The 14,467-nt window shown below is 38.5% G+C and overlaps 1 protein-coding gene across 8 annotated transcripts in view; it reads right to left on the bottom strand.

The window, feature by feature from the left end:
* The window catches only part of MCF2L (MCF.2 cell line derived transforming sequence like), a 131,831-nt gene that overhangs the window by 77,579 nt on the left and 39,785 nt on the right, over window positions 1-14,467 (bottom strand). For 2 of the 8 annotated variants that reach the window (XM_019609992.2, XM_019609989.2), the window contains exon 1: window positions 12,548-12,694. The exons of 3 other annotated variants lie outside the window; for them this stretch is intronic. In XM_019609992.2, coding sequence (XP_019465537.1) covers window positions 12,548-12,638 — 91 coding nt within the window. In that variant the 5' untranslated portion in view covers window positions 12,639-12,694. Of the gene's footprint in view, window positions 1-3,868; window positions 3,979-5,779; window positions 5,876-12,547; window positions 12,695-14,467 lie in introns of those variants that run through there. 3 more of the 8 variants (XM_003203211.4, XM_019610001.2, XM_019610013.2) reach the window with 3 other exon arrangements.

Genomic DNA, 14,467 nt, shown 5'->3' on the forward strand with positions numbered 1-14,467 from the left:
ATGTTAGCAGTAAGACTTAGGGCGCATAGCTAAGACCTGTTCAAACACACAGAAACAACAGCTTTCATGAGAAAAATCTGTGTCAGTACGCATGTGTATATTTAGAAATGCATTTAAAAAGATTTCAGCGCCTCTCATGCTCAAGTCAAGGTCACCCTGATGCCTCCAGCATGTTCTGTGACTAAAATGTAGCCCACCGACAAGAAGGAAAAAACCCCAAAAGATTAGAGAAGCTTTCAAAGGTTGTAGCAAAGTCAATGAAAGGTAGAAGTCTGTGCCAGTTTGGTGAAACCCAGAGAGGGAAGCCATGACTGTGGCTTTAACATATAACAGTGTGCATGCCCTAATAAGCAGATGCAAGCATGCAGCGCAAAGGCAGCAGTGCTTGTGAGAAAGTATATTCAAGGTTCAGATTAATTTTGAAGTACAGCTACTAAACCTACTTCTTCCAGGGGTGTGGTACGTAGCAGAAGGGACATCAACAAAATGAGCTGGCACTGCATTATTCAGCATGACGAGCTATCCCTATAGAATTATCTTTAGCTTAATGTAAACATGCACAAAATATACCTAGCTCACACCTGTAACCACAGGCTTTCTAATTGGGTGGAGCTTTGAAGACATTAAACAATTTAATGCATCACCATCAAGCATCTAGTTTAGCATACCAGATTATTTAAAAACACTATTCATTTTCTCCTTTTAAACCTTCTTGGTGCTTTTTTTCAAAAAGAAAAAAACCAACAAAAACAAATGCAAAGAAAGCTTCATTCTTTTTAAAGTCATCAAACAATAAAAATTGTCAATTTCCTCTAGTTTGAACCAAAAGATTCCAAAGCATTAAAAGTTAGTTTATACATTATACATACACATTTGTATAAAGCCATTATACAACTTTTTCATTGTTGTTAACCCATCCCTACCCAACAAAACCAACCAATTTTGTGACAGCTTTAGCTGTTATCAGCTTGAATGCTAAGTCATCAGAGAAAGCCTCTGAATCACATGCAAACCTAAATTTAAGCAAGTACGAGTACAATCAAAACTCATGGTCTGAGAAAAGCAATAAACCCCACCATCCATGAGAACAATTGCTTGTAACACCAGTAGCTGTTGGAGCACTTCAAAGGGTTAAGGATGCTGTTTAATTAGCAGGATGAACCCTGCAATATTTATTTTTGGAGGACATATCCAGGAAGAAACCTAAAGAAAACTACCGAGACATTACATCTTGAAAGTATACTTTCCACTGTAAGACGATAATAAACATCAAAGCTATGAAGATCACATACCCTACAGTACAGGTATCCAGAAGGTAAAATAAAGGCAAAAAGACTACTGCAATTTCTAAAGAAGTACAGTACACCATCAAAGAACACAAGCACAGTTTTGGGACTGGAGAATTAAGAGCTTCCCCCAAGAATACAACAAAAGCTTGGCCAATGAATGCTCTGAATGCTCTTACACACTGGTTTTAATTTCTGGTTTCAAAATGGAATATCTTTGGTTTTCTTGAATTTTAGTCAGTTTGTTTTTCTATTTGTGTCCATTCTAAACAAGCTCTCACAAATCACAGACCTCTCTCCTTCACTGTACTGAAGAATTTACCATGGTTTCCATTTCAAAGAGACAAAAGCTGTACTTATTTTCAGGCCAAACTTAACCAAGCAGAAGTTAGCCTATGGTGTTTGGTGATGTTATTGTCTGTCCACAGCTGCAAAAGCCAGAAAAGAAGATAGATTTGACCTCTTTAACTTAATAAACAGCTGCAGTGCCTGCACAGAAGTGTCCGTAATCCAACATGGCAACTCCACCTGCATGGGGATGAGGAAAGGAGGACAGCTGACTCCATACCAACTTTGTCAACCACAGTATTCAAAATGGAGTATACAAGAGACTGCAGCCTGATAAAAATGGGAAACTGTCACTAAAGTGTAAACAGTTCACCACTTGCATTAGATACAAGCTAGGACAAAAGTTCAGGAAAATCAAGAGGATGAGACCCATCATTGTATCAGTAATGGAACTGAAAAAGCAGATGGAAACCAAAAAGAAGAAATAAACATGAAGTTCAGTGGTAGCAGAAAGGAAAACTTAACAGGAACTAGTGACAATAGGAGCATGTGATGAAAGCAGCACAGAAATATAACTGAGGAAAAGAAAAATAGATATAATCTGTATTCTGAAGCATACATGTACACACACATAAATAACAACATGACTCCAAAAAGCAATTACAACAAATTAAGCATTGTACCATGTTCATAACTATATTTATAGCCAAAAGATAAAATAAAATTTTTTGAATGATAGGAAACCCTTTTTGTGACCCATGAAGTATACAATCATTTTTTCCAGTTTAACAAGACACTCAGGAAGCAGAAAATCTTTCAGGTCAAAAGTTGCAAGAGAACACGTTCCAACAAAAATATAAAATGCTCTGCAACACTGATGGACACTGATAAAGGCTGCAAAACTATTTATTACAAAGGAAGGAAAGGAAAACAACTTTTGCAGAAATCATCATCCCCAAAATCCTGAAAGAGCAAACAGGACAGAGAGAAGAGAAACTTCCTTTTGATCTGAGATGAAAATAAGAGAAAGAAAACGCTCATTCCATCACATCTCCAAAACATCCATTTGGGGTCCTTTTGAACAAGTTACTTTAGTACTGGAGGATCACTTGTAGCTATCAATGAAATAGATGAAGAATCTGGTTACTAGGTGATCCCAGTTACAGACCATTTCAAATTGGCAAGTCTACACAAAATCCTGCAGAGCAGACCATCAACCTTAAGTCTTACTCATGCCTCATAAATCCAACTCACATTGTGGTGTTATGCTTCAAAATGGCCAAAACCCACATAACAAAAATACCACTGTACTCCTAGCAGTTTATTTGTCAGGACAGTTTTGGTTTATGATACGTGTTTTGGAATTTCTGCAGTCAAGGCATGCACACTGCAACAAACAGCACGTGACCCTTAATCATCTTCGTGGCCCTCTGCTAGACTCCTTCTAGGACATGCCTGTCATTTTTTGAACTGGGAAGTCCAGAACCAGACACAGTAGTCTAAGCGTGACCTCATCAGCGCAGAGTAGAGTGGGAGGATCACACCCCTCTTGACCTGAATGCATCCTAGGATCCCACTGGCCTTCTTGGCCACCAGGGCACACTTCTGGCTCATGGCCAACCTGTTGCCCACCAGGACACCAAGGTTCCTCTGTGCAGAGTTCCTCTCCATCAGGTCAGCCCCCAAACTGTACTGATGCATGTAGTTATTCCTCCCCAGGTACAAGACTCTACAAAATAATACCTTCATTTCTCCTACTGCCAACCCTTCCCCTCTCCTAGGCTTCATCAGGTTCCACAGTACCCTCACAAAAGCAGAAGACTTAACATCAGCAAAGAGTAAACAAAGCTTGTTTGCCACCAGTCAAAAAGAAAATAGAGAGCACAAGGAGTCTAGCCGCTTCTGGAAAGCCAAGCTGGAGAACCGCTCTAGGTTCTCAACAGAAATTCATTTCCATTCAAGAAAGAAAACCTCAATACAACAATCTCATCCTTTGTGCTTAATGCACAACATTCTTGGCTAAATGTACTCAGTGCAGGAAAGACAAAACTTACACCATTTACTCTCTGTTGAAAAATGCAACATATTTGACCTTTACATTTTGTTGACACAGTACTTTTAAAATAATACTGTAATATAAAATTCAGTGATCTCTTCAATAAAACACTTAAAAATATATCTAGGGCTTCAAAAAGCTGTTACAAAATCCATAAACAACTGCAAAGAGGCACAGCAGCTGTAACTATGTCCTGTTTCTAGTCTCTGGGAAGCAAACAGGAAACACATACCCCTACCTGATTGAAAAAGCAGCCAGTCTGTGAGATCCTAATCAACCAAAACAACAGGCATTTTCCTTCTTCTCCAGGTTCCTAAGATGCTTCCTGGCCTGTTCTGAGTGGCAGTATGGAGCCCAAACTTTCCAACAGCAGTATTACCTTTATTTTCCTCATTACGTACTGCTACCATCACTATCACTGTATTTACTTTTGGCCTAGGCGTGACAGCAGAGGCATGGCTGTGAATTAAAAACAAAACCACTCCTCAGCTGAGGGTGGTTTATTAGCGTTAGCATCTGACTGTAGCTTGCCTCACATTGCTCTGAGATGAGCAGTTTGCTGCTTCATATCATTTCCATAATGAAGAAAATGTAAAGAAGGATGAAATCAAGACCAAAGAGCAAATTCCACTTGTGGTGACTGACACACACAGTGTGTGACACCTGAACTAATACCCTCAATGTTCACGTGAGTAAGGGACAATCTACTCACAGCCTTCAACCATTCTCTCTGCTCTCCCTCTTGTTGCCTTGGCTGAAACTGCTTGTGGCTGCCAGTAGCTCCTATCCTTCTTCCATTTTATTGCTGACATGATGAGAACCAGATTCTTCAGATTCTCAGTGAAACAGTAGAAAAAACACTTGTTAACTCCTGGGGTCAAACCAATGACTTCAACAAATGGTACAAAAGAGCTGATGGGGTTCTATATCCTGTGCCCTCTTTTGAATTCATCTCCTCAAAATTTCTGCAAGCCTGTAAATCCCATAAGAAACACCATACTACTCCTGCACACACAGCAGCTGGTGTTCAATTTCTCCTGTTTCACAAGGTGCTCCCATCCAAACAAACCCAGAACAGAGTTATCTGCTGCTTACCACGTGCACACCCAATCAGTTTGATGCAATTTAGCTTTTACTCTTGGACTGATACTAAGTGAGAAACACAGGGCAAATGGATCAAAGGTAAGGCTTCACAGTTCCCTCTCCAGGCAAGAAGACAGAAGCTCTTACTGTACCCGAGTGGAAAGAAGAGACTTGCAGCTCTGTCATCGTTGCAGTACGAAGAAAGCAAAGCTTCTTCAATTAAGGCCTCATCCTGCAGCCAGTCTTGAAAGTATTCAGCAGTGTCCTTTTACCAAGACAGATTTCACACCCTTAGCCAAGAGTCTCCTTTTCCCTGTCTCAAACACAGAACAGCCTGTGACCACTACTGCTTTAGTCCCCAAGTTACAGTGGCTTAGCCAAAGCTGAACACATTTTTACACCTTTTCAGATCACTATGTGCACAACACTGAAGAGATCAACTACAGATATCCAAAAGGATCAGCAAAAATGAAACCGACAACCAAAAGTCCTGCTCTAACACGAAGAAAGTAACATTAAAAATACTAAAAACATCCCTTCTCCTCAACTAGGGTTTGTTTGCTGCACTGCATATTTCTAAGAGAAGCAAGAAATTGGATTTCTGTTCAAGAAATTTCTTCTATCTAATTTCTTCTATCTACTCCTTAAATAATACTGGAAAAAGTAAGGGGGTGAAGGCTCTAAACATTTCTTTTTTTAATATTCTAAGAATCTAGAAATGTTTTTCAGCAGCTCTCAGACCTCTTTAGTTATTGAAATTTCTTCTCTAACACTATGAAGAAGTTCGATGGAGCTTATACCTGGACACACTCAAGATTCTATGTTAGTTACATGTATTTCATTATAAGAAGAAAAAAATATCTTTTTAATCCCCCTAACTTACCAGCTAGTGAAGGACACAGCAGCTCAACAACTAAATAAAAGCTAGAAGTAGATTAGTCTCAACCAATAATAAGATGCCATGACATACTTGAGTTTGTTTCATATTTCGTTCTTTTAGCAAAACAAACGAACAAAAAAACCAAAATAAAACAACAAACAAACCCCAGCAAAACTCTTACTGTACCTGAACAGAAGGAAAAGACTTGCAGCTCTATCATCAGTTTGCCCAAAACAGGGACCCAGGTATATGTCTATCTATCTGACCCCCCCCCACCAGCTGACCAGAGTTAAGTTCATCCAGCTCAGCTGGGCTGAGTAACGGATATTTAAAGATTCACAGGTGCAGATAGAAACAATTGGGTTATTTCCTTTTAGAAATTGTATTTCAGCTCAAATACAGTGGTGAAAACTGAGAAAGGGGTTCAGCTCTTTTTTTGAACCAGCTCCCATATTATACAGCTCCCCTGAAGCCACTTTCTCCCATGAGCCAGTAGAGATGAGGAGCTGACTGGGATGCTCCTTGATTTGTCTAACTGTAACCCAAAGCTTACTTTGTCATATTTCCTTCATTTTTATGGTATTTTACTGATGTTTTCTGATCCTTTTGTCTTCTCTCACTTGCTTAGCTACTGCTACTGTACTCTAAAAGATACCTTTTGTCTTTGAAGTACTGGTGCTGCCTGCAGGTACTAGCTACGATCTATGTTTTTTCCAACCCAAAATAGAGTTATGTAGAAGAAATTGTTTTGGTTTTGCTTTTTAATGTAAACTATCTAAGACTGAGCAAATCCACTGTTTAGGGAGGAGACTTCAAGGCAGCAATGCGACCATGTTGTGGCACATCCATAAGGCTGATGTGGATGGCAAGGGTTTGCATGCCCAGGGACTGAGAGAGAGAGGACAGAGCTTTCTCACTCTTAAATGTACACGACCAAGAGAAGGAAGCAATCTAATATGGAAAACAGTTGTTATTACTCTGTTTACAGCTCCCTTTCCCCATTCCAAATATTCCAGGTTACTCTTGTAACACTGATTAAGGCTAAACTGAGATGACCTGAAACCGGGCAAATGGCTGAAAATCTGACAAGATGCACTTAGGAACACTTTTTTTTTTTTTTCCCCCCCCTAAAATTGCCTCCTACTAGAAATATGCCAGAATGGAAAATATTTCAGAGTTGCACTCCTGTAACTATGAGAGTTTCAAACTCTGGATAAATTGGTTGCTTAGGTTGTAAACTGGATCTGCTGCTGTGTGATGGCTGAGGCACTTTCTGAGCATGTGGACCAGACCAGGATGCCTATGGGACATAAGCAGGGGATCTCCTTGCTTAGCTTCCCACTGCAGTTCAAGGATCTGCAAAGAAATGCTTCAGGGCACTGTGAAAACCCTCCTCACTGAGTGGTGGTATCTAGGTATCTAAAAGGCCAACGAAGGGCACCAGGGGTCTCCCTTTCAGGCTGGTGAACCAAACTTCCATTGATGTAATTTCTGTGTCTTTTAGCCTTGGGGGCTCCTATGAAGCTTAAGTAGTATTGTGTAGACAGACAAATTTAGCAAAGCAGCTCCTGATGTAAACTTAAACATTTAGACCCTTTGTAAATCTCAAAAGTTCAAGTCATAGAAAAGGATAGTAATCTCCTTCCAGGATATTTTAAATACACGTTTTGCCACGTTGCTTGCATTAGAAGACGACTCAATCTATACTCCATTTCTGTGATGCTTTTCATGCCATAGGGCACTTAGTTATGTCTGCAAACTGCTTTGAAGCATTACAACTTTTTATTGCAAGTAACATATCTGCTTGAACCAAATGATGTATGTATCTTTTCATGGAATATTAAATCAGTAGTCTTCATCATTATTCAGCACATGCATGTGGAGACTATCACATCTTATCTGATTCTAGTAAAAAAATCATGTTAGATTTCTGTAAGCAAAACTTAGCAGAAAAAAAATGTTGTGATTTCCATACATACAAAAATTTTGCTTCTCAATTTTAAAAATTTGTTCTAACCACACAGGAAAATGTTCAAGAAACTCAGCCTTATTTTTTTTAATCACTTCGATTTTTTTATTTTTTATTTTTTTTAAGAAATGTATTCCTAAAATAAGTCTCTAAGTTAAACTAGCAGACAAACATCTGCAAAAACTTTCAACACAACTCATCTTGCAGACAAAGAACATAATTTTCAATAGCTGGAAGTCAGGAAAAAAAACAGAGAAGGAACCAAGGTCAAATGTCTCCAACAAAAAGGGGAAAAGTTCATGCTGAGGAAGGTATTAGAGACCACCTGTACTTGCACCTGAAGTCCTTAATCAACCTTTGACAACCACAGTGGCAGATAATACAAAGACAGTTATCACTGCATGCACAGTTCAGTTAAAATGCATGAACACATTCTAATGGAGTCCTAGAGGTTCAGATGAAGCTAGAGAGTTTGATAGTTAAAGGAGAGCTGCATGTTTTGGGGCTCCCAGGAAGGACACATTTTGAGTTTCAAGGGCAAAAACCTGCCTATGACTTGTATTGAAAAGGTAAAGTACCTCTAATGTAAAAGGACAGTTGCAGTATTTTGAATTCATTCAACACACTAGTTCTCATTTAACACAAGACAAATGACATTCTGATTGCTGTCCATTTTCTCATATACACTTTCTGAATGCACAATGGCAGTAGGAATTAGATAACTGATTAAAATAGGCAAATGTTTGGCTAAAACAGAGAAAACGGTCGTTAATGTTTAGCAAAGAATAATTCTCCTACACAGACTCACTGCATAAAACAAGTTACTTATATTCTGTGAATGCTTATGATCTTCACCTAAAGGAAGACAGAAATACAAGCTTTATCTTTCCTCCAAAGAAAAGCATGAGAAGCAATGAGCTCTTGCCCCCAAAACCAAAGGATACATTTAAACAAGTTCTTCAACTAGCTCTCCCACATATATAGGCTGCTCCAAAAGTAATGTCTCCTGTTTTATTCTGTCAGCCTACAATGTCAGAGGCAGATGTTGGTGGTAGAGTGGCAGAGACTGAACCTTCCCACCAATATTCTGTTACATGTTGTTGCCTTGTTACAGATGGCAGCAGAGGGGCACTCTGACACAATGGCGTCTGACATGGAAGTGCACATGAAGCAAAGATGTAGAAGTGAGTTCCTCTGCGAAGAAAAAATGGCACCCATTGACATTCTTTGATGCTTGCTGAACATTGATGGAGAACAAACAGTGGATGTGAGCACAGTGAGATGGTGGGTGGTGCATTTCAGCAGAAGTGACAGCAGCAATGGGTCATCTCTACTGGTGCAGATTGCTTTGAGTGTGGCACATGGGGTCTTGTTCATTGTTGGGGAGGAAAATGCATAGCAAGTGGTGGTGAGTGTGAAAAACAGTGTTTTGTAGCTGAGAATTTGCTCTCTCACATAGTGTTATTGAGCTCTTTGTATCTGTTGTAGTCTCCATGGAAATAAATGGGAGATCTGAGATACTTATGAAGTGACCTACTTCATGTGAACTGTACGATACATACCATGTAGGCTTCTTAACTGATTTTTCGAATAAATCAAACAAAAAACTGACTCAGAGAATTACTCATGACTAGTGCAATTAAGCAAATATGTTAGTACTGTCCAGCTGAAACTCTTAATGTTCAGAAAGCACTCCAGGTAGGTTAGATTACTGTAGTGAGATTCACAAATCACAAGGATTGTTTTAATCCAGGACAACTCAAAGATAATTTTTCACCAGAAAAGTACTAGTTATTGTTTTTAAACTATATTCTCCACTTGCATCTAAACTTACAGGATTAATCATGAATATAATTTCTTTCTCAATTGTCCCACAGCTCTGAAGTGGTTGTTAAGCAGAGAAAATTCCTTGAAGATGACTGCAAGCTACTCCCTTCAAGCTATCAAGATCCTCTTCTAACTCGCTCCCTAGTGTGATATTTTGTGTCCTTACCTTAACAAAGTTCTGAAATTGACAAGTAACTTTGAAATCAGAAACAATTGTAAGTCTGATAAAAATAATAAGATTGGATGGAGACTCACTGCATGCTGGCAACTGAGTAAGCACAAAAAATGTGAGATTTTTCCACCTGAGGATAAAAAGGGATGATAAGAAGAAGTCCCTACAGAAGAAGATTCCTGTATGTTCCTTTTTTCTCCAGTTTGTTTTTTGGCCTCTCCCCAGAACATACTCAATAGCCCCCTGTCACTAACCCAATTTTTGAGCAAACTGACAAGCTAATTCTCAGTATTCAAGGCTGCAAATACTGAAGAAGAGTAAGTAAATGTGAAAACTAAGATTATAATTAATCATTAATTTTAGGGAAAAACCAACAAGATTCAGGAAGGTTTCATGCCAGACACAATTCAAAGTGCAAGTAACAGAAGTAGTGTGTAAGATAGTATTAACTGCTGACTAAAATAGAATCTCATTGGGATTTTTTTCTAAGATCACTGAACAAGAAATGAAACACAAAAGTTGCGTTGATCTTCACTTCCTGCTATGGAAGGAGATACAGTGCTTCTGAAAAGAAGGAAAAAAAATTTGGAATTAGTTCAAACCAGGAAGTGCTGTAAATCTTACAACAAACCTTGATCCTTTTATCTTAGCTTGCTTTACCAAAAGACCACATATGTTCAACCTTTTCAGGTTAACTTAACATTTGAGGTTAATTTGATGATCATGTGGGATTTTGTTAAACACTGCAAGTATACACAGTAAAAGGAAGTAGTACAGACCATCTTATTAAGCATGACTTCAGTATAGTTAAACAGATTGCAACAGTACATGAGATTGCAAATGTCTTAAAAGAACAATGAAGAAGATAAAGGGAGTAAATAAAACTACTTCCTGGCTCCAATACTGGTTCTGCCCAGAGAGTAAATACCTTCTTGTTGACAATTTTCCATCTGGAAAAGCAAAACTACGCTGTAAGGATAATTACTAACTTTTTGTTGAAGTGAGGTATCTCTGCTTATTCATTAGGGAAACAGTAAGTACTTTTTTTTCCACTGTTGCATTATTTTTTCAAATCTCCTTTCCTTGTTAAGGTTTATAATTCTCAACAGCCATGAAAGGAGGGAAAATATAACTTCCTCCTAACTTATAACATACTATGACATTACACCACATATGCTTGTGCCTTTAATTAAATAAGCATTTTAAACAGCACTAATGTTCAGCAATACATTTTTTCCTACTTCAAGAGTTGCATGCACAGTCAGATTTTGTCTTCTGAAGATTCACTTTGTATGAATTGAAGTGATACAGCTAATTTTTACATTTCTTCTTCCTTTGCATACATTCAACCCCAAACATCACAAAACAGCACTTAGAAAAGGTCTGTTCCTCGTAAGAAGACTCACAGATGGCCTAAATCTTAATAAGTGGGGACAAAGAGGAAACCATAGGCAGAGTCTGGGGAAATGGCAAGGCTGCAGGCTCAAAGAGCTCAGAGTCACTAAATTGATTGGAAGAAGAACCAAACAAGTCAACTCTTGTATTATCCTTAATCATACGTGTACATGTTTGTTTTTGTGTTCAAATGTGTGTCTTTCTCACATACTTTTTTTTTCTTCTCAGTGAACATGCAGGTTACATCCATAAATGTAATACTAATTTTAAAAGAGTAATTTGAAATATTTTTAACAGCCAAGAAGAGAGCTGAAGCAGCTTTTGTAGAATTCATATTCCTTACACAACAGAGGAAAATTCTCCAAAGAAAGGACACCTTTTTAATCTTTTCCACAAACTCAAAACATACTTTCTAATACTATTTCATTAAATTATGTGATGAAAATTGCCACATATAAACATACGGATGCAGTGACTCTCCGACCTATTAACACAATGACTATTTTGAATCAGTTTTCTTGAAGGATTCATCACTGGGGATAAGTGGTGGCCTGTACATCAGTATCCCGGAGCCTACATATTCCTTCAACATTCTGAACACACTTGAGAATCTTTCTGTCTACAAACCAAGTAAGGCATCAAGGCTTTAAAAATATTTACTTTTATAACATTGCAATTTATAATACTACAGTTTTATATTATTTGAAAAGGAATTGCAATAGCTTTTTCACAACAAGAGTTAGGAAATAAAAAGTGATTTCACAAATGTTAAGTGTGACCACTCTCAGAAATCTGCTGATAATGTCATCTATTTTAGATATTTCTACTTTCTCTCACATCTTATCATGATTATAAATTCCACCCCTCAAATTCCTTCACTGTAACTGACAAAAAGAATAAAGATTTCAGAATAAGAAAAGCTCTACATTAAAAAAAACTCAGGGGGAAAAAAAAAATTAAAAAAAGCCCAACAGTTACAAAAGGAGGCTGACGTTTTACAAAAAAAGCCAATAAAGACTCCTAAGTGGAGGAAGAAAAATATTTGCCAGAACCACTGCACTGGTATCTCTGAAGAGTAACAACCTCTTTATCTTAAAAGGTATATTAAACTGATTCCAGCACATAAACTGCCCTAAAAAATTCTTTGACGATGCTCTGAAATTGATTTCAAAAGGAAGAAACAGATCTCTTTTGATGGGCACACTGCTTGGGAACTTTTCTAACTTTGGAAGGATGACAGTTGTGATGCTGCTTTTTCTGACAGTCACTGTGTAACTTGGCTTAGCCCAATATGTCATTTAATTTAACATTTTATAGACACTAAATGGTAACAAGTTTTGCAGGTGTTATAAGAGAGGAAAGGCTTTTTCAAAAAACTGTGCACAAAATGTATTTTCAAAAATCAATATGCTAGCAAAATTCAAAGTGGTAAGACTGTTGAAATGTACAAGGTTTTTTGGCATATAAAAAACACACTGCTCAAGATGCTTCCCAGAGCACTGTCACACACCTTACACACACCTCCCTGCCTTGGCAGACTGCACCATCTGTTTATATTTACAATAGTTATTGTAAAGTTAAGCCAACTTACCCTTTGCCACAAAATCCAACAAGGAACACCATTCTGAGAAAAAATAATAGCTCTTCATTTCTGCTACAGAAATTGTTCTCTGATTCATCATGAGAGAAGAGTGTGAAACAAGAAAAGTGTCCACTTTCCCCTTCCTCTGCTCAGAACAAACTGCCCTCAGAAGGCAAGAGCTTTCATATAAACTGAACTTTGTTCCACAAATGCAACAGGTGGCCCAAGATGACTTTACAAATATATTTTCCTCCAGTGGTGCCATTGTTCTTATAATCATCTCTTTAATGATAGTGCTCTCCTCTCATGTCCCCACCCCGAGTATTTGCAGACTGCTGATATACCCACTGTCTCATACAGTATATCTTGACTATAGGCTCAGGCCTTAGACACATTTTCTCTAATGTTAGCCTTCAACAAGGCAAAGCAAAACTGTCTTTCAATGAGACATTTGTAACACTATCTGGAATGAGCTGTACTGAATTGCTCAGTCATGGTTTCAATATTTCTATGCAGATTATCACCTTCTGGGGGGATTCACCCCCAAACCTCTTCTACAAATTTTTGCTGGACAAAGTACAGTGGCATTTCTAGCAGACAATGGAAGATTAAAACATGCAAACTCCAAATCTCAAATCTCTTTTCAACACATTTACCTAGTCAGCAAATGAAGATAGCAACAGCAAATACAGCTTTATAAGCCTGGGCCTGTATAGAATGGCTAACAGTAATTAATTTGTAGTGGCAAACTTTAATGCTGATCAGAAATCTCAGTGTTTACACAGATTAAGGCAGGTTTTCACCATGTCAAAGCCTTCAGGTACTGAAGTATTCCTACTATATCCCCTACTATATTTATAGACTTAGTCTGGAATATATTTAATCTGATATTGGCTGATTCCATGCACTTTGCTATCCGTCCTGTAAGCTATAGACCACATGCTCTTCCCACACCAGAAAGACCATTATCCAACAGAAATATGACACTTAGACAAAGAGTGAGAAGCAGAAGAACCTGTGAGGATGCTCTGATAGCACCACTCTGGGAAGCCCAGTGCAATAGGCCATAGCAGGACACTATCTGGTAAAACTTCCCCTCCCTGTGGATGACACGTCCCATAGGAGACTATTTGAAGCCACATGTCTCCAGGGATGATCTCCTTCACAAACTCTACAGTTGCTGTTCTACCCGCCTACAGAATCACACAGAAGATGTATAGTTAGGGATGGAAGCCAAGACCATGACACCCTTTTGTATCCTGAGGCCTGGCCATATAAGCCTAGGACCTGCCTGCACAGGCAGGAGGGGAAATATGGTGGTCAGCCTCAAATCCCCATGGTCCAAAGAGTATGCATCACTGGAGAGAGGGTAGGCCAAGTCAGAGAGATAAAAGCTGTACAAGCAGCCTAGGGAAAAGACTTCTGCAGATAGCAGCCAGAATAGGGTTAGGCCGAGGAGGACAGACCCAATCCTCCACAAACTGTAAATAAATAGAGTTGTCTTTGTTAAAATGAAAGTAGAGGCAGGTTTGATGAAGCATAAAGACTCGGGAAGCCAGCACAGCCTCTCTCATAAAAGTAAGTAAGGTCGTGCAAAATCAGTCTATGAACCATGACATTTACTATTCACATGAAGATTTCTATATATTTTTTTTTAACATGGAGGGAAGGAGTGAAATGACAGTGAGCAAAACTGGTAGTTTCCAGAGATGCTAATGGGAAAAGAACAAAGCCCTGCAAGACTTGGGGCAACAGGATACAGCAGCTTAATTTTGTCACAAATAGAGAAGAGATGCACACATTATGGGATTCACAGACTCAAAGTACAATAACGTTGGAAATAAGTGCTTGCCAAAATTGTAACTTTAGCCAGAGCAGCAACAGGACAGAAATGCTCCCAGACTATATGATCTTTCCTTTCCACAGTCT

This window comes from Meleagris gallopavo, chromosome 1 (genome assembly GCF_000146605.3).
Source record: "Meleagris gallopavo isolate NT-WF06-2002-E0010 breed Aviagen turkey brand Nicholas breeding stock chromosome 1, Turkey_5.1, whole genome shotgun sequence".
Classification (NCBI taxonomy): domain Eukaryota; kingdom Metazoa; phylum Chordata; class Aves; order Galliformes; family Phasianidae; genus Meleagris; species Meleagris gallopavo.